This window comes from Schistocerca nitens, chromosome 10 (assembly GCF_023898315.1).
Source record: "Schistocerca nitens isolate TAMUIC-IGC-003100 chromosome 10, iqSchNite1.1, whole genome shotgun sequence".
Taxonomy (NCBI): domain Eukaryota; kingdom Metazoa; phylum Arthropoda; class Insecta; order Orthoptera; family Acrididae; genus Schistocerca; species Schistocerca nitens.
The window spans coordinates 91,734,017-91,757,073 of record NC_064623.1 but is presented as its reverse complement, the minus strand read 5'-3'; the positions used below and the strand labels follow the sequence as shown (position 1 = coordinate 91,757,073).

At 39.5% G+C, this 23,057-nt stretch overlaps 2 protein-coding genes across 10 annotated transcripts in view; one reads left to right on the top strand and one right to left on the bottom strand.

Annotated features, from left to right (window-relative positions):
- The window catches only part of LOC126210630 (zinc finger protein 501-like), a 157,674-nt gene that overhangs the window by 5,639 nt on the left and 128,978 nt on the right, over nucleotides 1–23,057 (top strand). For all 8 annotated transcript variants that reach the window (XM_049939940.1, XM_049939939.1, XM_049939936.1 and 5 more), the window contains one exon: nucleotides 7,916–7,978. In XM_049939940.1, coding sequence (XP_049795897.1) covers nucleotides 7,916–7,978 — 63 coding nt within the window. The remainder of the gene's footprint in view (nucleotides 1–7,915; nucleotides 7,979–23,057) is intronic.
- LOC126210633 (zinc finger protein 239-like) overlaps nucleotides 4,506–23,057 on the bottom strand; it is a 468,318-nt gene continuing 449,766 nt past the window's right edge. The window contains exon 10 of one of the 2 annotated variants that reach the window (XM_049939948.1): nucleotides 4,506–4,712. Coding sequence is in view for 1 of the 2 variants with exons in the window: in XM_049939947.1 (XP_049795904.1) it covers nucleotides 4,683–4,752 (70 nt within the window). In the remaining variant the exon portion in view is untranslated. Of the gene's footprint in view, nucleotides 4,753–23,057 lie in introns of both variants that reach the window. The other variant, XM_049939947.1, reaches the window with a different exon arrangement.

Below are 23,057 nucleotides of genomic sequence, written 5' to 3'. Positions count from 1 at the left end.
AGTAAACTGGAAAAAAAAAATGCAGTAGTATCATATTTCATGTAGGATAGTAAAACATTTACCTCTGGGGCAGGAATTTTTAAGAAACTGTGAGTCAGAATATAAGAATAGTTGACCAAACAATGTAGACATATATCAAGTAAAACAGTTCATGATGGGAAGTGCCCTCTAAGTCTAAAGAAACAGTGACTATTCACTCATTCTTTCATTGACATGTTGTGTTCTATAAATCCCATCATGAAGGAGAGTGTTCAGCGATGAAGAATCAGTTAAACTATAAAGAAACAGGCACAGTGAGCTACTTATCTAAAGTGTACAGACAACAAATAATGACCAGTGTTAATGTACTTGAACTGTTAATTATGACAATTACTTGTAAATTATATGATACTACATTGACAATTTTAAAAAAATGTATGTGTACATATGAAAGTTTTACGCCTTGCTAGCTTTTGGATGAATCTAACAAATAGTGCCGGGACTGGAGTTCAACAGGTGGACCGGTGTGAGGAGCTGTGTTTGATGAAGTGGGTTGGGTGGATGGATTGGGTTGGGGGAAGAAAAGTGGGGAGTAGGAGGATAGGTTGGGGACGGGAGGGGTGTCAGGTGGCTTGGAAGGAGACAGCAGGTGTATGGATAGGAATATGACACATGTGTGCCAGAGCCAGTGAGTTCATGTGGCCCAAGATGATGATGACATGGATGTGGAGGTGTGGGTTGGGTTGAGATACGAGGGCAGAGGAGGTGGAGAATGTTGGGTAGAGGGTGTGGGTGCAGTGAGTTTGCCAGAAGGATTAGAGGAGCAGATGTATTGTGGGGATAGTTCCCATCTGCGTGGTTCAGAAAAGTTGGTGCTGCAGGGAGGGTGTGAGATAACATGGGCTGTGAAGCAGCCATTGAACTCAAGCATGTTGTGTTCAGCAATATATTACCACACTTGGTGGGCAACTCTGTTCTCCACCACAGTTTGGTGGTGGACATTTTTTGGTCGACAGCTTGTTGGTCATCATACCCACATAAAATGCTATGCAGAAATTGCAACAGAGCTTGTATGTGACATGGCTGCTTTCACAGGTGGCACTGCCTCTGGTGATACAGGATGAGCCTATGGCAGGACTGGAATAGGAATTGCTAGGTGAATGAATCGACTGACTCTCGACCGTCCCTACCCCATTACTGCCTCAGTCCATACTTTCCACTGTAGATACCCCTTCCCTATATGCCAACATGTGTTTTCTTGGCCTTATTGCTACTGAACCCAGAATGTAGCAAATTAGTGGGTGTGAATGCGGGAGGATACATTATTATTGCTCTTCATGTTTTTGAGATACTATCCATTCCATTCGCTTGATCTTCCAGATCCTTTGCTGTGTGACAGAATTACAAAATCATCAGCAGACCTTAAAGATTTTCATGTCTCCTCCCTGTACATTAATTAATTCCCCAAAAATTACCCTGTTTCCATCAATGCTTACTCATTGTACAGACTGAATTATGTTGGTTAGAAGTTACTAACTGCACTTATTCTCTTCTCATTTCCACCTCTCTTTTCACATCCTTCAACTCCTCTTTATATACGGGTTGTGGATAACAGCTTTGCTTCTTTATTTTGTCGTTGAAACTTCAGAATTACACAGAGTGTACTCCAGTCAATGTTTTCAAACTTTTGCTTTACACCTACAAATACTGTGAATGCAGGTTTCTTTCATCACTCCATCTTCAAAGATAAGTCTTGGGGCCAGTATTACTTTGTGTGTTCCTACATTTCTGCAGAACCCAAACTGGTTTCCTCTCAGATTAGCTACTGCCCGTTGTGCCATCCTTTTGTAGGCAGTTCATGTTAGTATTGTGCAACAATGAGTTACTGAACTGATGTTTGCATAATACTCACATTTGTCAACACCTGCTTTCTCTGTAACTGTACAATTGTTACAATTTTTTCTTGATGTCTGGAGGTCTTTCAAGTGTCTCAAGGATCTTGCATACCATGTAGAGTAATTTGTTCACTGTTGGTGCTACTCAAGATCCCAGTTATTCTAAGGGAATGCTATCTGCTCTGGGTGTCTTGTTTCGGTTTAGGTCTTTGAGTACTCTGTAAAATTCTTCTTGCAGTATCACATCTTCCATTTCATCCTCCTCTACTTCCTCTTCCCCTCCTGTACTGTTGTCTTTAAGTTCATTTCCCTCGTATAGCCTCTCAATATATATTCCTTCCACCTATCAGCTTTAGTACTGGTTTGTCATCTGAGTTCTTGTTATTCATAAAGCTGCTTCTCTTTTTATTATACCTGCACCTATCTTTCTGATAGTCAAGCATTCATCTAGATCATGGCATATCTGCTCTAGCACTTCCTGGTTGAAGTTCCTGTCAATTTCATTTTTCAGATGTTTACTTGTTTCAGTTGTTGCAATTTTATATTTTCACCTTGACTTGGGAGCTATTTGACCCCCCATTACCCTCACTATTCACTTTCCAAGCTACTCATCCCTTTTCTATTTTATTTTATTTATTTATTTCCCCTGTTTCTGTCAGTCATCTTCTAATTCTCTCTTTTTCAGTGTTAGCCGTCTTGAATTGTTTCAACTTATGCAAATCTCCTTGATTTCCTATCTTTTTGCCCAGCTTTAGTCTCCATTTCATAACCAATATATTATGAACAGAGTCCACATCCTGTAAAAGTTTCACAGTTTAAAACCTGGTTTTTAAATCTAAGATTGCATAATAGTATGATGGTCTGAAACCTTCCAGTGTCTTGATGTGTTTTCCGTATATAAAACAATATTTCATTGCTCTTAGATAAGTTATCTGCAATGCTTAAACTGAACTCTGTACAAAATAGTGGCAGGTGGCTTTCTCTTTCATTAATTTCTCCTAACATTTCTCATACTATTTTTCTTTTTTTTCCCCTTAATCTTGCTTCATTATATTACTGTCAACCAGTACAGTTAAATTAATATCTTCCTTGATGTTCTGAATTCCTTGTTTCATCTCATCACATTTGTTTCTCAGTTTCATCATAGTCTGCAGATCTAGTAGGCCTTTTATACTTGTACAACTGTAGTGGATTGTAGTTTTCTGTATATATTGCCTTGGATAGTTGGTTCACGATGCTGTTTATAGCAATTCACTCATTTTTTTAATTTTCTTGCTCATTATTGGACATACTCCTGCCTAACACTTAATAACTTGTCTTTTTACACTCATCTTGGTAGTGTTCTTTGGTTGACATTGACAAGATAGTATGTTATGGTATACATCTAATTTTAAATTTTCAGTTTTGTTTATAAGTAGGTGTTATGCAGTAATGACAACTGTACTGTTTTACTTACTGTTTCCTGACAAGGTTTTCACACATCCTCTCCAGCTGCATTTCATTTAATGTCGGAAATAAATAAATGGATTTCTGTTGAAAGATGCACTGAAATGTGTACGAGATCTCATCTGGTGATGTTTATTATATATTTTAAATTACAAAAGGTAAAATACTCTCTCTGCCTTTGAGTGTCTTCTGCAGTTGAGTTTCAATCAATGTGTATCATTGTTTTCAATTTATACATTATAGAATGTATCTCTCCTTTTCTAGTTTTTCTGGTCCTCAAATTCAGTAGAAACAGAATGAAGGATACATAATGTGTCTACCCTGTTGCTCTACCTTGGTTTGTGTTTAAGAGGTAAAGTGGGTTGCAAATCACATTTGAAATTTTTCACAGCCAAAAGAGTGACTTCTCATTATCTGTAGAATCTGCTCTCAGATATATTCCATTCTTAGTGCTGAACTGTTCTGTCAACTCTTACCCCATAGAGCCACCATGTATTCGAAAGTAGCTATTAGATATTGACACTGAACTGACTGTTTGTTTGTATCTTTGATTTTTAACTATGTTTCATGAGAAAAGGGAGTGTTGTTACTCTTGGGGCTGTAACACTTGGGGGATGGTGGAAAATTGTCCTTGACACACTCAGTAGTAAAGTGGTGGGACTGAGTGAACCACTTTTCAAGAAAAATTATACAGACTACAGTTAGACCAAAGAGTGTCAGGACTAGGGAAAGTCATTCATTCAGACACCTTGTTGTAAGAGTCATTGTTATATAGAATCCGCAAGACTAAAAAAATCCTCCTCTTTGGATTATTCATTTGTTATCAACAAACACTAGATACTTTATGGTTTCTGTTGAAAAAATGCTTTATTTTATGCTGTACCATGGAAGGATTATGTAAGTTATTATTTATCTTTATTCATCCAAGAACCATCTCACAATGATATAGGAACTGTCAAGGTAATACAATGCAGGTCAACAGCTCAAAATATGCAACACATGTAATACATAAAATGGCTTATGGGGTTAGGACAAGTTGGCAGCTGTGGTCACAATTAAGGAACCATCCACACTTTTGTCTAAGTGATTTAGAAAAACCAAATCAAGATGAATGAACAGAGAAACTCCACCCTCTTGAATATGAGGTCAGTGTCATAACAGCTGAACTGCCACATTTCGTTTGCTCCTATTGTGCAATGTCCCCTGATTTACAAATAATTTGTTTCAGGTAACTTGTAATATAAAGCATAAATTTGTTGTTAATTGCAGCACACACTAAGTGCACCAGCTGGTTCCTTCTGAACGGTGTCCCTTGCATCAACTGCAGTCTGGCCAGAAAGCCAACTGCTTGCCCACATGCATTCAGCTATGCTCTTCAGTCCACCTGAAAAACTGAGTCAGCATCCCCTCATGATGAGTGAAATGTGGAACTCTGGAGAATAAAAACACATTACTATTATGCATTTTATGTCTTGACACTTGATTTCCCTGTGAAAGCAATAAACCATGATATACTGAAATGTTACATGGTGTTGTAGTTATCCCATTTTATTACTACCCACTACTCTGATTCCTGCAAGTACTCTTTCATTGTGTAGTATGTATTACTTGTGAAGATTGTTTCAGCTTTTTTTTTTTAAAAAAAATCATGTGCATCTTAACAAGCTTTTTCATTTGCTCTGGCAATTTTTTTCCCTTCAACACCATAACCATAATGCTTAGTTATACTAGCGCATTTGACATTCTGTTAAAATATTGTGGGTTACATTCATGCCAATTCATGTACAACATTGTATTTAGATAAGAGACTAAAAGAAAACAAGACATAAATAGCTGACAGTTGGTGTTCATACCTAAAAGTGTTGTGTTTGTTTCACAGTCTATAGATTTATCATCTGTGCTAAATATGACAGAGTTATTTCCTCTCTCTAGCTGAAGATATGCATGATATCCCTGTTTAGTCCTATTTGGTATGGGTCCCAACATATGAACAATATTCTAGAATGGTTGCATGAGTGATTTGTGAGCAATCTCCTGTGTAAACTGATTGCATTTCCTTAGGATTCTGCCAATAAATCGAAGTTCACCACCTGCTTTCCCCATGAGTGAGCCTGCATGATCATTTGATTTCATATCCTTACAAATCGTTACTCTCAAGTATGTGTTTGACTTGGCTGATTCCAGCTGTGATTCACTAATACGATAGTCATAGGATAATACGACTTGGCTGACTCCACCTGAGAGCCACTGATATGATAATCGTTGGATAATATATATTTTTTTCATTTTGTGAAGTGCACAATTGTTCTTTTCTGAACATTTAAAGCAAATTGCAAATCTTTGCACCACTTTGAAATTTTATCAAGATCTAACTGAATATTTATGCAACTTCTTTCAGATAGTACTTTACTATAGATAACTGCATCATCTGCAAAATCTCTGGGGGTAATATTAATATCAGACTTTTTGCAGATGATGTGGTTATCTACAGTCAAGTACTGTTTGAAAGGAGCTCCATAAATATTCAGTTAGATCTGGACAAGGTTTCAAAATGGTGCAAAGTTTGGCAACTTGCTTTAAATGTTCAGAAACATAAAATTGTGTGCTTCACAAAATGAGAAAACTTTGCATCCTATGACTATAATATCAGTGTGTCACAGTTGGAATCAGCCAACTCGTACACATACTTGAGTGTAACCCTTTGTGGGCATATGAACTGAAATGATCACATAGGTTTAGTTGTGGAAGCAGGTGGCAGACTTTGGTTTATTGATAGAATACTGAGGAAATGCAATCTGTCAACAAAGGAGATTGCTTACAAACAACTCGTTTGACCCAGTCTAGAATATTGCTCAAGTGTGTGGGACTTGCACCATTTCGGATTAACAGGGGATATTGAATTGTATGCAGAGAGCTGCTGCACAAGTGGTCACAGGCTTGTTTTACCCACAGAATAGTGTCACAGAGATTCTGAAGAAACTGAACTGGCAGACCCTTGAAGATAGACATGAACTATTCTGAGAAAGCCTACATACAAAGTTTCAAGAACTAGCAACAGTTAATGGCTCCAGGAACATACTACAATCCCCTACATATTGATACATAGGGATTGTAAGGGCAAGATTAGATTAATTACAGCATGCACAGATTCAATTAAACTATTATTCTTCCTGCTCTCAACACGTGAATGCAACAGAAAGAAACCTTAACAACTTGTACTCTGGTACATACTCTCTGCCATGCATTTCACAGTGGTTTGCGAAGTGTAGATGTAGATACACCGAACATAGTTTGCTACAATGCTTACAAAACTTTGTGGATCAGTACTCCAGGTGTGGAGATACAGGGTGACAATTATTGAACTATATGAAATAAAATCATCAGAACATCTGAATGGTTTGCATTAGGACGTTCAAACTGCACAGTTGGCCACAGGGTATGAGGGAATTAGTATGCGCATGATTGGTTTGGTTTAGCAATGAAGCCCTCTTTCATTTGGATGGGTTCATCACTAAACAAAATTGGCATGTTTGGGTGACTGAGAATCTGCATTTCTCAATCGAGAAGTCTCTTCACCCTCAACAGGTGACTGTGTGGTGTGCAATGTCCAGTCACGAAATAATCAGTGCAATATTCCTTGATGGCACAGTGACAACCAAACGATATGTGAAAGTTTTGGAACACGATTTCATCCCCATTATCCAAAGTGACCCCGATTTAGACAAGATGTAGTTCATGCAAGTCGGAACTATTCCCCATTGAAGCAGGAAAGTGATGTCCTGGTGGAGCACTCTGGGGGCCGCATTCTGAATCTGGGGTACCCAGAGGTCACAGTCATGGGCCTCGATTGGCCGCTATATTCTCTCAATCTGAAAACATTTGAGTCCTTTTTGTGGGGCTACATTAAAAACAAGGTGTGCAGCAATAACCCCAAAACCATTGCTGAGCTGAAAACAGTCATTCAGCAGGTCATCGGCAACACCAATGTCCCGATACTTCAACAGGTCATGCAGAATTTTGCTGTTCCTCTGCGCCACATCATCGCCAATGATGGCAGGCATATTGAACATGCCATAACCTAAGTCCAAATGTCTGTAGTGATGTTTACATGTAGAATATAGTGTGTGCACACCATAGTTTGTAACTAATTTATATTTTTTTTATCTACTTCAATAATTGTCACCCTGTACTTTATAGAATGGGTAGCTAACATGATGGTCATTTCATTTTGATTTGAGTTTCCAAATATTTGCACATTTTTATTCTATACATAAAGGCACTGAGTAAGAAAACCATTTTGATTCTTGCAGGCTGAAAGTAGTGTGAGTAAAATCAAGCTTAGTCCCCTAGTGACAATCTATGTATGTATCGAACAATTAAGATTTCAAGGATTGGCTTAATTGTCGACTTCTAGCCAACAATAATAAACTGGTTGAAACTTCAGTGAAACAAAATTAAAAAATGCCCATTGAAATACATGCTGGAATTCCTCAGTACACAAATACAGAACTTGTCACATACTTTGTTAAGGTGCATGATTTAACCTCAGATTGTTCTTTGCAGTTTGTCTTCATTGTAGCATTTATGTTTTTCAGAAAATGGCAATGCCAGAATGTGGAAGTTCTGGTGGTGGCACGACTTTCGTCAAACAAGAGCTAGTAAGTAATTTTTCTGTGAGCAGTCATGTTGTTTATTAACATTTATGCAGTCAGTCAAAAATAAAACCAGCAACTGTTTTTCAAGGAAGTAAAAAGAATAACTCTTACTGAAATTGTTTATCATTCAGTCCAACCTCATAAAATTTCAAATATGATTTATTGATTGAGGCTGTTATCAAGTATCTTAAGATCATTTGTTACTCAGACCTGTTTCGGTGCATATAAGTCATCTGCATTGGAACTCACTTATTTTTTGAAACCTGGGTACAAGTTTGACTGTTTTTCTTTCTTATTATTTTAGGTCAAAAACCTATATCTGCATCTACCTAACTTAAGACTTGAATCCAACAAGGTGGCATGTCCCACAGTTTATGGCTTATTTTTTGCCATCTTGCTTGCCTTGGTGTGTTGTTCGTAGAATATTTTCACCCAAACGCTTACATCTTGACTGCTATCTTGTTTTGTCAGTTTGTAACAACAAAATTAACTATTAATTTTTTTGGTTAATCTGGCAGCTGGTTCTCTCTCTCTTTCAACATGGTTTTTTGTAATTTCACACCCCAGATATCTTTGAAAAACAGAAGTGTTAGAGCACTCAGTGTTTTTACAATTGATGTTATTGAGATATTTTGGTAGTCTTCATGCACTAGCATTGTTTGTTTATGGTGTACTTGTTCCACAGATCCATATAGGCATGCAAGTTGTTTGTATGTGGTACAAGTCAATACATGAAATATACGGTGCATTAAAAAAAGTGTTGAAAAATTTGAGAAGTGGTCTTACTCTTTGAAACAAGAGAATAGGTCTGATGAACGTGGTTCTGGGTCACATGCTTGCATAATGTGATGGGCATCCATGACAGTAAGTCCCTTTGATGCTCTTTGGAACAGGGAATTGAACTTCCTTTGATACCTATCATTTTGTTGTGCTTGCTGTTAATACACAATCATGCAATGTCTGCATAACATTGACTCGAGCAATGTAGATCAATTTCTTCAAGTGTCCCCATAACCAGAAGTCCAGGGGCTTGACATCTGGGAAATGAGAAGGTCAATACATTGGGCCTCTTTGACGGATTCAGTACTCTTGAAATGTTATCACCAGATGTTCACAGACACTGCTGTGAGAATGTGTCTGTGTGCCAACATGTGTGAACATTATTTGTAGTCTTTGCTGAGATGGCATGTACTTGATCACTGCTGGCAAATGTGTTACTGAGAGAATGAGCCCCATTTAACCATTGTAGTAGTGTGCATGGCTTTATTAATCTGTTGTGAAGAATGCCTGCCTATACATTGATCAAGAAATGGTACTGATACCTACTTCCTGCAGTTGGACGGGAACTTCCATCAGCACACACCATGTTTATTGGACCTGTTTATTGGAGCTGTTGACCTGTGTTGACACTTTTTAATGGCCTGTAAATATCAGTGATGTAAATATCCATATTACAACACAATGATAACACTGAAATAGTAGTATTAGACATTAAAAGGAGTGGTGTGTCCAGCATTATTTTTTGTTTACTGCTGTAGATTAAAATAAACATTGTCACACAAGCTTATTAATGCATGTGACACAAAGTTAAATGAAACAAGGAAAAAAGTTGATAGGGATGTCATTGTAGACAGTGAGAGGTAGCGAAGGGTGATTAGGCAGCTCAACAAATGCTCATCATCTGTGAAGGGCTGAAGTGTTACATGCATGCCATTTAGGCAAATGACATTTCACACTACTTGTGTAGTACAAATGTGACACAATAATATTAAATAGGTAGTAAGTCATGGAACATATACTGTGCACAGGTGTTTGTTTGTGTATGTGCAGACATTAAATGGGAGGTACAGAAGATGGGAAAAGAGCAAGGTGTGATAAATAAAGGGCTTCACCTGCTGTGGATGGGATGCATTATGTTTTGGCATCACAGCTTGGTGGTGGGTTTACCATCAGAAAGCAACCGCACTCTCCAAGAATGAAAACAAAAGACAAGAGTGTTTCATGACAAATGAAAAATATTGTAATCTTCATTGTCATGTTTAGCCTTCAAGGTGTATATGATATGTAAAGTTGTGTTTTACTCAAATTCACAGCTCACTCTAATTATCCGTACACCCATTCAAGGAAATACGTGTTTGTAAAAAGGAAGTAGTGGATGTGTATTTTCGTGATATGAGCAGATCTTCTTTTGCACCAATAACAGCTGCAGAACGTGATGAAGTCAAGCCTTTTGTCAGTTACACATGGTATTTCAGAGGTACTGGTTAGCAGGACCTCTGTTCAAGAGGTCAGATTAAAAGAAAAAGATAAATACGTCAGATATTATGTTGAATGACAGATCTCATGAAGTTTTCTGACTCAGCTTCAACTACAAGAAGCGAGCCAGCTGCTACATAAGACCCTAAACCAACAAGAAAAATACTCCAGGGTATAGAGAAGTGGACACATCACTGAGAGAGATACACAGCTGCCATGATATGAGGTGAAGCAAGAGGTGAATGTGTTTGGAATGTGGAGTTGTATGGCTAGGAGACCCGGACTCTGAGGACCGAGGTGAGGGAAATACTGGATTCTTTTTAGATATGTTACAATCAAATCCTGGAAATCAAATGGACTGATAAGATAACGAATGACAAAGTCTTTAAAGGTGTTTACAGAATACTGTTGAAAAAATAAGAGCTCATCTGTTGAGACACAAGGTTCTCCTAAAACCAATAAAAATGGGTGTGTCAATGGAAAAGTACACAGATCAAATTATGAAAGATGTTGGCTGTAATTCCTATGTGGAAATGAAAAAGAAGGTAGAAAGATGTAGAGATGGGAGATCTGATGCCTTTCAGTCCTCAGATTGCGCTCTAAGGGATGGCATGTATTATGAAGATATTGCAGCAAATGCCTGTTCTGAATGTAAGTTTCTGGGAATATAATTATATAGATGATGGACTATTGTGGAGTCAGCAATTAGCATATGTAGTGAATTAAAATCTATTGCACCATTGAACCTACTCCTGTCTTATGGAATTGTATTGTGGAATGGGAGCTGCCAGATCAATATAACAAGGGTCTTTATACAAGAGAAGAGGTTAATGAGACTTATGTGAAAAGTAAAGCCCAGGGACATCATACAAAAACCTGATTAATAGCTGTAAAATTATGATTATGCTGGCTGTATTTTATGTTGGCAAAAAAAGACCCTAAAGCTAGAAATAGGGATATGCAAATGCATGATTCCTATGTAAGACACTGAACAGACTTTTGTAGAATCAGAGGAGGCTGACTTTAACAGCAAATGTGGTAGTCTGTATATCAAGGGAACAGTACTTTTTTATTCACTTCCAAATTAATTGAAATTGATGTCAGGAAGAAATTTTAAAAATGGTGTGTATTGAAATGTCCATATAATATGGAACTAAGATGAATTTGACTTAGAAATGTAATGATCTCTTCTTACATGAAATTACAAATATTACAGACAGATATAATAGCAATCCTCAATTTTCTGTTGCTTGACACATAGCTATAATTCAGAACTTTCTCTCTTTATGTGATGTGGAATGTTTTAACTTCGTGAAATGTTCCTTTTGTCCCTATGTCAGCACTTCTTATGGTGTTGCGTGAAGTCACACATGCAGTCGCAACCGGAATCTGTGCACTGTTGTTGACGTGTGACATGTGAGACAAATTATGTGACATACTGCTTCACAGATTTCTTTGGACACTTAGATTGGTAGTCACAGAATGATTCTCTGATACGCAAATAAAATCAGTCTAAATAAGGACTGCCAGCCTCGCTTAGATATTGAGACATAGTTAAACCTTTGACTACTCCAGTGTCAATAATCAAAGCCGTACAACAGTGTGGCCACTTTCAGAAAGATTCCTAGGCGTGGCGACTGCTTGGAATGTGTTCACTGCTAACAGTGGACGCAGGAGAAGCTGGCTGCAGTTCATGAACAGCTGAATGTGCTTTTGGCTATGGTCTATCACCTTCAGGCTGCTGTCTTGTTTTGTAGTGGTGGTGGAGAATCTTGCACATCACGTGGGACTCTTCAGGTGTTACTTTTTTTACCTGTGGGCTTTGCTGCTGAGGCATCTCCTAGTGTACCTGACACAGTGGATCTGCCCTCACTACAGTGTGAATGGTGGGTGGTAACACATTCGTGTTGCTCAAGGTGGAGGGCCGATGTTGGGACTGGCCATCTGGCTTCGCCCATTCACCCTGTGAGTTGATGAATGGCAGCTGCTTCACAGGGTTCAAACTGGCACACAGGAAAGGGGGAGGGGGTTACTAGTTATCGGGAACTCCGTTGTTAGGCGTGTTGTGGAGCTCATTAGATTGATAGTGTTCAGTGCTGGAAGGAAAGCCAACGTGTTGTGTCCTCACCAATGGATGCAGCCGGAGCTAGCATGCTGAGACAGTTTCTGACTGGGGGCACAAGGTGTGCTTCGTAGTTCACTGCCAGCCACAAGCACAGCCCAATCAGCAACCTCTGCACCACTGCCAGTAAGATGGACTTCCACACTGTGATAAGTGGCAGCTACAGGCAGCAACAGATAGTTCTTCTTCGGCTTTGGCATACACTAGTTCCAGTACAGAGGTCCGAGGTTGCTGTTCGTAGCTACAATTCATAGTGGAGATCAGTCTGCGAGACTTAGTCTACAACTGGTGTGCCATAGCTTTCGCACAGGAACAAGTGTTTACTACAGTGATTGACAGTGTGGCACACAGGATGGACACAGTCTTGTTGACATCCTATTTAGTAAAGCACACCTTGCCAGGCCACTATTTAGTTGTATCTGTCTGCAATCACATCCAGTGAGTTGCTGTACAACTTCAGTTAAATATTGCAGCACAATAAAGTTTATATTTCTGTGTCACTAATTTATTTGCACTGTCACAGTTCCTCTCTCTAGCTCAGAGCACTTAAACCTAATACGACGTGTGCGAGCCGTTCTACGCAGACGACCCACACACGTACACAATGACCACTCAGTATGTCTGCCAGGGGTCCTCATAATTTGCAGCATCCTTCCTAAAGTTGACCAGGTCCTTTGATTTGGGGCTGAGTGGAGGGTCTCTGCCAAAGGCTTCATCGACTCTGTTACAGTCTTGGCTGCAGATTTCTGGACCTGTGTTGTTGGGTGGGGATTCATAGGACACCCCTTCATAGGTCAGGGGGTGCACTACATCAGGGAAGCTGCTGCTCAGGTTGCAGGATAGTTGTGGAGGGCACATGAGTGTTTTCTAGGCTAGACAGTAGTTTGAGGTACTCTAATGAACACTTGCCAGGCAGTATGTAGCAAATGAAGTCAGATCGCATTCAGAGTAAAGACACTTCAACTCTCAAAATTTTATCAGTAAACTGTTGAAGTATTTGTAACGAAGTTCCCAAATGTACTACCCTCCAGGAAAGCTCTCACAGTCAAATTATTCTTGGGACTGAGAGCTGGCTGAAACCGGAAGTGGAGAGCTCTGAGGTATTTAGCGAATTGTGGAATATATATCGGAATGACAGATTAGAGCCCATAGCATGGAGAGTGTTCACTGCGCTTGACAAAAATATCATCTCTATTTAGGTCAATTGGAGTGTAACAGTGAAGTTACCTGGTTATGTATAACAGGTGTAGGTGAAACAAATTTAATTGTTGAATGTTTTTACCGGCCACTCGTTTCCACTGTGACTGTTCAAAAGAGAATACACAGATGATGACAAGCAAATGTTAGTAAAGATTTGTGCATCTGTGAAAAGATATATGCTTGAAGCATACAACTACTGCTGCCATATCTTAACAAAACATCAAGCTGAGAATCCAAGAAAATTCTGGTCCTATGTATATCTCTAAGCCATTCAGTCCCTTGTTGACCTGTCCTGTGTGGCAGCTGAAGATAACAAAATGAATGACGAAGTTTTAAATTTCAAAGTCAAGAAATCGTTCACATAGGAGAATTGTACAAACATAATGTTGCTTGACTATCGAACAGACTCCTGTATAGGTGACATAGTCATACATAGTCATAAGTATTCCTGGCCTAGATAAACAACTGAAAGAGCTGAAAACAAGTAACTTGCTCGGTCCAGATGGAATCCTAATTCATTTTTACAAAGAGTACTCTGTGGCACTGGCCCATTACATAGCTTGCATTTATTGTGAATCTCTTGTCCAGTCCCAAGCGACTGGAAAAAAGTTCAAGTGACTCCTGCATATAAGAATCGTGACAGAATGGACCCACAAAATTACAGACCAATATCCCTAGAATTGGTTTGCTGCAGAATCCTTGAACACATTCTCAGTTCGAATATAATAAATTTTCATGCGATGGAGAACCTTATATCCATGAATAAGCACACATTTCAGAAAACATGGCTCATTTGAAACTGAGCTTGCTCTTTTCTCACATAATATACTGGAAGCATTGGATGAAGGGCAAAAGGCAGGTTCCATATTTTTAGATTTCCTGAAAGTGTTTGACATGGTGCCCCACTGGAGACTTTTAACAAAGGTAAGAATATATGGAACGGGTCCCCAGATATTAAGACTTCTTAAGTAACAGAACCCAGTATATTGCCCTCAGCGGTGAATGTTCATCAGAGACAAGGGTATTGTCAGGAGTGCCCCAGGGGGGTGTGATAGGATCACTGTTGTTCTCTGTATGCATGAATGATTTGGCAGACAGGGTGGGCAGCAATCTGTGGTAGTTTTTGCTGATGATGCTGTGATGTACGGTAAGGCGTTGAAGTTGAGTGACTGTAGGAAGACGCAAGATGACTTAGACAAAATTTCTAGTTTTTAAGATTTTAAACATGGCTGCAACAGCAACTGTTGAAATTATTCACGATAAAGGATGACAGCCAAAAACAGTTGCAGGATAAAAATTTATTAAAATTCTTGACCAAGGTTTCGGTACATATAAATATACCTTCATCAGAAGTAAAAAATCTAAAATTACATCATGCAATGGAGATTAATAAAACAATTGTGCCAAAGGCGTCGTAAATAATTGAGACATCTTCTCCATTTGTACAACATGACTATGGGCACAGGGTCAAAGCGAACAGTTTAGCACCATTACTTCGCCTATGAACTAGTTGATGTAATTAATGGCAGCTAGTTCAAAGTGTGGGTAAATGTAAGTTAATGCAGATGAGTAGGAAAAACAAACCCGTAATGTTTGGATACAGCATTATTAATATACTGCGTGACATAGTCAAGTCTTTTAAATATCTGGGCATAACAATGCAAAGTAACATGAAATGGAACGAGCATATGAGGACTGTAGTAGGGAAGGTGAATGGTTGACTTCAATTTATTGAGATGATTGCAGGAAAGTATGGTTCCTCTATAAAGGAGATCATTTATAGGATGCTGGTGCAATCTATTCTTGAAAACTGCTCAAGTGTTTGGGATCCGTACCAGATCGGATTGACCAAGGACATCAAAGCAGTTTCATTTCGAGGAACACTCTTGAGAAAATTTAGAGAACTGGCATTTGAAGCTGACTGCCGAATGATTCTACTGCACCAACACACACTGCGCGTAGGGACCACAAAGTTAAGATATGAGAAATTAGTGCTCATACGGAGGCATATAGATAATCATTTTTCCCTCACTCTATTTGCGAATGGAACAATTAATGAAATGACTAACATTGGTACTGGGTACCCTCTGCCACGAACCGTGTGGCAGCTTGCAGAGTTCTGTGTAGATATAGATGTATATGTAGATGTAGAGCTGGTTCCTGCCAACTACCAGCCATAGTGTCCACCATAACAAAACAAGAATACAGCTGAAAATCTAAAATGAACGTGAAAACACAACTCTCAGATTTCCATAGAAATGAATATAATTTATTGGCTTCAGTGAAAAATTTATGAAGATCGTCTCATTCATTGAATACCTGTGTGTAGCTAGCTACTTAGCTCAGTTATTTAATTTGAGGTCTCTGTCTGCCTCTCCTGGCTTCTGAAGTACATGATGGATACACTATGGAAACGCCAGCTCTGCCCCAGAGACACATGACTTTTACCCCCCCCCCCCCCCCCCCCTCCAGAGGCTGCAGGCTGATTCCTACATTTTGTGAGTTCCAAACAGCTTCACAAAATGATTAGGCCTTTCAGCCAATCAGAATCAGGAACAGAATGTTGGTATTCTCACTGGACATTTACTGCATCTACTTATAACTCTTCTGCAAAGTGCTGCTTCACCCTAAGATTTTTAGGAGTTGTTTGGCAAAGATCATCATGGGGAAATCACTCTACACTGAACCAGCCTCCTATGCCCACTTAGGAGGTTTAGGGAAAGCCAGCCCCTCAACTCCAACTGAAAACAGCTTTCTTCCCTAGGAAACTGACCCTACCTGAGACAATAGCCACAGGAAAAGCACACTGGTGTGCAGAGGAATGATATACATTACTTTTCATGTATAAAAAAGTACCTGCACATTAAGCCTTTCTAATATTGGCACTTTACTTCCTGACCATGTTGGATATTGGCAGAAAAATTACTGTCTTGTACAGTGAGCTCAAATATGGGAAAATTAGTTAGCAGCTTTGAAGTTTGTATTAGGGATTGACAGAGCTTCCATTTGGAGTTACACCTCCAGCTCTGCTGGTTTTTGAAAGGAGGCTTTACTGACAGTTAAAAGTTTTTGAACTTGAAAATTGAACAATCAAAAAGTCAAGTAGCAACAACAGCAGTGACAGCACTGTACCTCAGGCAGTTGAGCGATGTTGCCACGACCAGAGATGCCTTAGCACACCACAGAGGAAAGACCACTGCTGAGGGTTAGTGGAATTTTCTGAGAACATTCTGTGCATTAGCTGACAGTTAGAGACCCAAATTAACCTGTCAGGCAGTCTGCATTTAACAGCCACTTGTTGTTGTTGTTGTGGTCCTCAGTCCTGAGACTGTTTTGATGCAGCTCTCCATGCTACTCTATCCTGTGCAAGCTTCTTCATTTCCCAGTACCTACTGCAACTTACATCCTTCTGAATCTGCTTAGTGTATTCATCTCTTGGTCTCCCTCTACGATTTTTACCCTCCACGCTGCCCTCCAATGCTAAATTTGTGATCCCTTGATGCCTCAAAACATGTCCTACCAACCGATCCCTTCTTCTAGTCAAGTTGTGCCACAAACTTCTCTTCTCCCCAATCCTATTCAATACCTCCTCATTAGTTACGTGATCTACCCACCTTATCTTCAGTATTCTTCTGTAGCACCACATTTCGAAAGCTTCTATTCTCTTCTTGTCCAAACTGGTTATCGTCCATGTTTCACTTCCATACATGGCTACACTCCATACAAATACTTTCAGAAACGACTTCCTGACACTTAAATCTATACTCGATGTTAACAAATTTCTCTTCTTCAGAAAAGATTTCCTTGCCATTGCCAGTCTACATTTTATATCCTCTCTACTTCGACCATCATCAGTTATTTTACTCCCTAAATAGCAAAACTCCTTTACTACTTTAAGTGTCTCAATTCCTAATCTAATCCCCTCAGCATCACCCGATTTAATTTGACTACATTCCATTATCCTCGTTTTGCTTTTGTTGATGTTCATCTTATATCCTCCTTTCAAGACACTGTCCATTCCGTTCAACTGCTCTTCCAAGTCCTTTGCTGTCTCTGACAGAATTACAATGTCATCGGCGAACCTCAAAGTTTTTACTTCTTCTCCATGAATTTTAATACCTACTCCAAATTTTTCTTTTGTTTCCTTTACTGCTTGCTCAATATACAGATTGAATAACATCGGGGAGAGGCTACAACCCTGTCTCACTCCTTTCCCAACCACTGCTTCCCTTTCATGCCCCTCGACTCTTATAACTGCCATCTGGTTTCTGTACAAATTGTAAATACCCTTTCGCTCCTTGTATTTTACCCCTGCCACCTTCTGAATTTGAAAGAGTGTATTCCAGTTAACGTTGTCAAAAGCTTTCTCTAAGTCTGCAAATGCTAGAAACGTAGGTTTGCCTTTTCTTAATCTAGCTTCTAAGATAAGTCGTAAGGTTAGTATTGCCTCACGTGTTCCAACATTTCTACGGAATCCAAACTGATCTTCCCCGAGGTCCGCTTCTACCAGTTTTTCCATTCGTCTGTAAAGAATTCGCGTCAGTATTTTGCAGCTGTGACTTATTAAACTGATAGTTCGGTAATTTTCACATCTGTCAACACCTGCTTTCTTTGGGATTGGAATTATCATATTCTTCTTGAAGTCTGTGGGTATTTCGCCTGTCTCATACATCTTGCTCACCAGATGGTAGAGTTTTGTCATGAATGGCTTTCCCAAGGCCATCAGTAGTTCTAATGGAAAGTTGTCTACTCCCGGGTCCTTGTTTCGACTCAGGTCTTTCAGTGCCCTGTCAAACTCTTCATGCAGCATCTTATCTCCCATTTCATCTTCATCTACATCTTCTTCCATTTCCATAATATTGTCCTCAAGTACATCGCCCTTGTATAAACCCTCTATATACTCCTTCCATCTTTCTGCCTTCCCTTCTTTGCTTAGAACTGGGTTGCCATCTGAGCTCTTGATATTCATACAAGTGGTTCTCTTCTCTCCAAAGGTCTCTTTAATTTTCCTGTAGGCAGTATCTATCTTACCTCTAGTGAGACAAGCCTCTACATCCTTACATTTGTCCCCTAGCCATCCCTGCTTAGCCATTTTGCACTTCCTGTCGATCTCATTTTTGAGACATTTGTATTCCTTTTTGCCTGCTTCATTTACTGCATTTTTATATTTTCTCCTTTCGTCAATTAAATTCAATATTTCTTCTGTTACCCAAGGATTTCTACTAGCCCTCGTATTTTTACCTACTTGATCGTATGCTGCCTTCACTACTTCATCCCTCAGAGCTACCCATTCTTCTTCTACTGTATTTCTTTCCCCCATTCCCGTCAATTGTTCCCTTATGCTCTCCCTGAAACTCTCTACAACCTCTGGTTATCTCAGTCTATCCAGGTCCCATCTCCTTAAATTCCCACCTTTTTGCAGTTTCTTCAGTTTCAATCTGCAGTTCATAACCAATAGATTGTGGTCAGAATCCACATCTGCCCCTGGAAATGTCTTACAATTTAAAACCTGGTTTCTAAATCTCTGTCTTACCATTATATAATCTATCTGATACCTTTTAGTATCTCCAGGATTCTTCCAGGTATACAACCTTCTTTTATGATTCTTGAACCAAGTGTTAGCTATGATTAAGTTATGCTCTGTGCAAAATTCTACAAGGCGGCTTCCTCTTTCATTTCTTCCCCCCAATCCATATTCACCTACTATGTTTCCTTCTCTCCCTTTTCCTACTGTTGAATTCCAGTCACCCATGACTATTAAATTTTCGTCTCCCTTCACTACCTGAATAATTTCTTTTATCTCATCATACATTTCATCAATTTCTTCATCATCTGCAGAGCTAGTTGGCATACAAACTTGTACTACTGTAGTAGGCATGGGCTTTGTGTCTATCTTGGCCAGAATAATGCGTTCACTATGCTGTTTATGGTAGCTAACCCGCACTCCTATTTTTTATTCATTATTAAACCTACTCCTGCATTACCCCTATTTGATTTTGTATTTATAACCCTGTAATCACCTGACCAAAAGTCTTGTTCCTCCTGCCACCGAACTTCACTAATTCCCACTATATCTAACTTTAACGTATCCATTTCCCTTTTTAAATTTCTAACCTACCTGCCTGATTAAGGGATCTGACATTTGACGCTCCGACCCGTAGAACACCAGTTTTCTTTCTCCTGATAACGACGTCCTCTTGAGTAGTCCCCGCCCGGATTCCGAATGGGGGACTATTTTACCTCCGGAATATTTTACCCAAGAGGACGCCATCATCATTTAACCATACAGTAAAGCTACATGCCCTCGGGAAAAATTACTGTTGTAGTTTCCCCTTCTTTCAGCCGTTCACAGTACCAGCACAGCAAGGACGTTTTGGTTGGTGTTACAAGGGCAGATCAGTGAATCATCCAGACTGTTGCCCCTGCAACTACTGAAAAGGCTGCTGCCCCCCTTCAGGAACCACATGTTTGTCTGGCCTCTCAACAGATACCCCTCCGTTGTGGTTGCACCTACGGTACGGCCATCTGTATCGCTGAGGCACGCAAGCCTCCCCACCAACGGCAAGGTCCATGGTTCATGGGGGAAGAACAGCCACTTACAACTGTGAAAGCTGGTCATAATGAAACCTAAGAGAAATATGATATGATATTACCTCAGTTAAGACAGGACAGATACGGCAGCATCTAACATTTGTGAGAGAAGCTATTCAAAAACAGATGTATGGCTATGGCTTTGAAAGGGCATTCGAAATCTGTACGTATTGCTGAATATGAAGAATGCAGAAACTCAAACATGGAGGAAGTGTTACCTGCAGATGAAACTAAGAAAGAGGTAACGTTTAGAAAATCTGTGATCAAAAATAAAAGTTGTGACATGTTGAACCCAAAATAAAAAGAAACTGAAAAGTTCATTTGTGGAATGGTTTCCCTTCAAGACCATCTATTCTGAGGTTTCAGTGATTACTACAATTTGTTTCTGGAACAATTTATTTCTACAGTTCCATGACATAAATAATTGATAACTAAATTCGACCATTTATACTGATCTCAGGATTCATGACTAGTGGTCAGAATCTTTTAGACAAAAGCAATCATCCAGAAGTAAATAATTATAAAGAAATTCTCACACAGTGGCATCAAAGCCCTGATAACCATTTCTGTTGCTACGTTGTTGTTGTTGTTGTTGTTGTTGTGGTCTTCAGTCCTGAGACTGGTTTGATGCAGCTCTCCATGCTACTCTATCCTGTGCAAGCTTCTTCATCTCCCAGTACCTACTGCAACCTACATCCTTCTGAATCTGCTTAATGTATTCATCTCTTGGTCTCCCTATACAATTTTTACCCTCCACACTGCCCTCCAGCACTAAATTTGTGGTCCCTTGATGCCTCAGAACATGCCCTACCAACCGGTCCCCTCTTCTTGTCAAGTTGTGCCGTAAACTCCTCTTCTCCCCTATTCTATTCAATACCTCCTCATTAGTTACGTGATCTACCCGTCTAATCTTCAGCATTCTTCTGTAGCACAATATATCGAAAGCTTCTATTCTCTTCCTGTCCAAACTATTTATCGTCCATGTTTCACTTCCATACATGGCTACACTCCATGCAAATACTTTCAGAAACGACTTCCTGACACTTAAATCTATACTCGAAGTTAACAAATTCCTCTTCTTCAGAAACACTTTCCTTGCCATTGCCAGTCTACATTTTATATCCTGTCTACTTGGACCATCATCAGTTATTTCGCTCCCCAAATAGCAAAACTTCTTTACCACTTTAAGTGTCTCATTTCCTAATCTAATTCCCTCAGCATCACCCGACTTAATTTGACTACATTCCATTATCCTTGTTTTGCTTTTGTCGATGTTCATCTTATACCCTCCTTTCAAGACACTGTCCATTCTGTTCAACTGCTCTTCCAAGTCCTTTGCTGCCTCTGACAGAATTACAATGTCAACCTCAAAGTTTTTATTTCTTCTCCATGGATTTTAATACCTACTTCGAATTTTTCGTTTGTTTCCTTTACTGCTTCCTCAATATACAGATTGAATAACATCGGGGAGAGGCTACAACCCTGTCTCACTCCCTTCCCGACCACTGCTTCCCTTTCATGTCCCTCGACTCTTTTAACTCCCATCTGGTTTCTGTACAAATTGTAAATAGCCTTTCGCTCCCTGTATTTTACCCCTGCCACCTTTAGAATTTGAAAGAGAGTATTCCAGTCAACATTGTCAAAAGCTTTCTCTGAGTCTACAAATGCTAGAAACGTAGGTTTGCCTTTCCTTAATCTTTCTTCTAAGATAAGGTGTAAGGTCAGTATTGCCTCATGTGTTCCAATATTTCTACAGAATCCAGACTGATCTACCCCGAGGTCGACTTCTACCAGTTTTTCCATTCGTCTGTAAAGAATTCGCGTTAGTATTTTGCAGCTGTGACTTATCAAACTGATAGTTCGGTAATTTTTGTACATCTGTCAACACCTGCTTTCTTTAGGATTGGAATTATTATATTCTTCTTGAAGTCTGACGGTATTTCGCCTGTCTCATACATCTTGCTTACCAGATGGTAGAGTTTTGTCATGACTGGCTCTCCCAAGGCCGTCAGTAGTTCTAATGGAATGTTGTCTACTCCTGGGGCCTTGTTTTGACTCAGGTCTTTCAGTGCTCTGTCAAACTCTTCAGACAGTATCATATCTTCCATTTCATCTTCTTCTACATCCTGTTCCATTTCCATAATATTGTCCTCAAGTACATCGCCCTTGTATAGACCCTCTATATACTCCTTCTTTGCTTACAACTGGGTTTCTGTCTGAGCTCTTGATATTCATGCAAGTGGTTCTCCTTTCTCCAAAGGTCTCTTTAATTTTCCTGTAGGCAGTATCTATCTTACCCCTAGTGAGGTAAGCCTCTACATCCTTACATTTGTCCTCTAGACGTCCTTCCTTAGCAATTTTGCACTTCCTGTCGATCTCATTTTTGAGGCATTTGTATTCCTTTCTGCCTGCTTCATTTTCTCCTTTCATCAATTAAATTCAATATTTCTTCTGTTACCCAAGGATTTCTACTAGCCCTCGTATTTTTACCTACTTGATCCTATGCTGCCTTCACTACTTCATCCCTCCGAGCTACCTATTCTTCTTCTACTGTATTTCTTTCCCCCATTAGTGTCAGTTGTTCCCTTATGCTCTCCCTGAAACTCTCTACAACCTCTGGTTTAGTCAGTTTATCCAGGTCCCATCTCCTTAAATTCCCACCTTTTTGCAGTTTCTTCAGTTTTAATCTACAGTTCATAACCAATAGATTGTGGTCAGAGTCCACATCTGCCCCTGGAAATATGTTACAATTTAAAACCTGGTTCCTAAATCTCTGTCTTACCATTATATAATCTATCTGATACCTTATAGTATCTCCAGGCCTCTTCCAGGTATACAACCTTCTTTCATGATTCTTGAACCAAGTGTTAGCTGTGATTAAGTTATGCTCTGTGCAAAATTCTACCAGGTGGC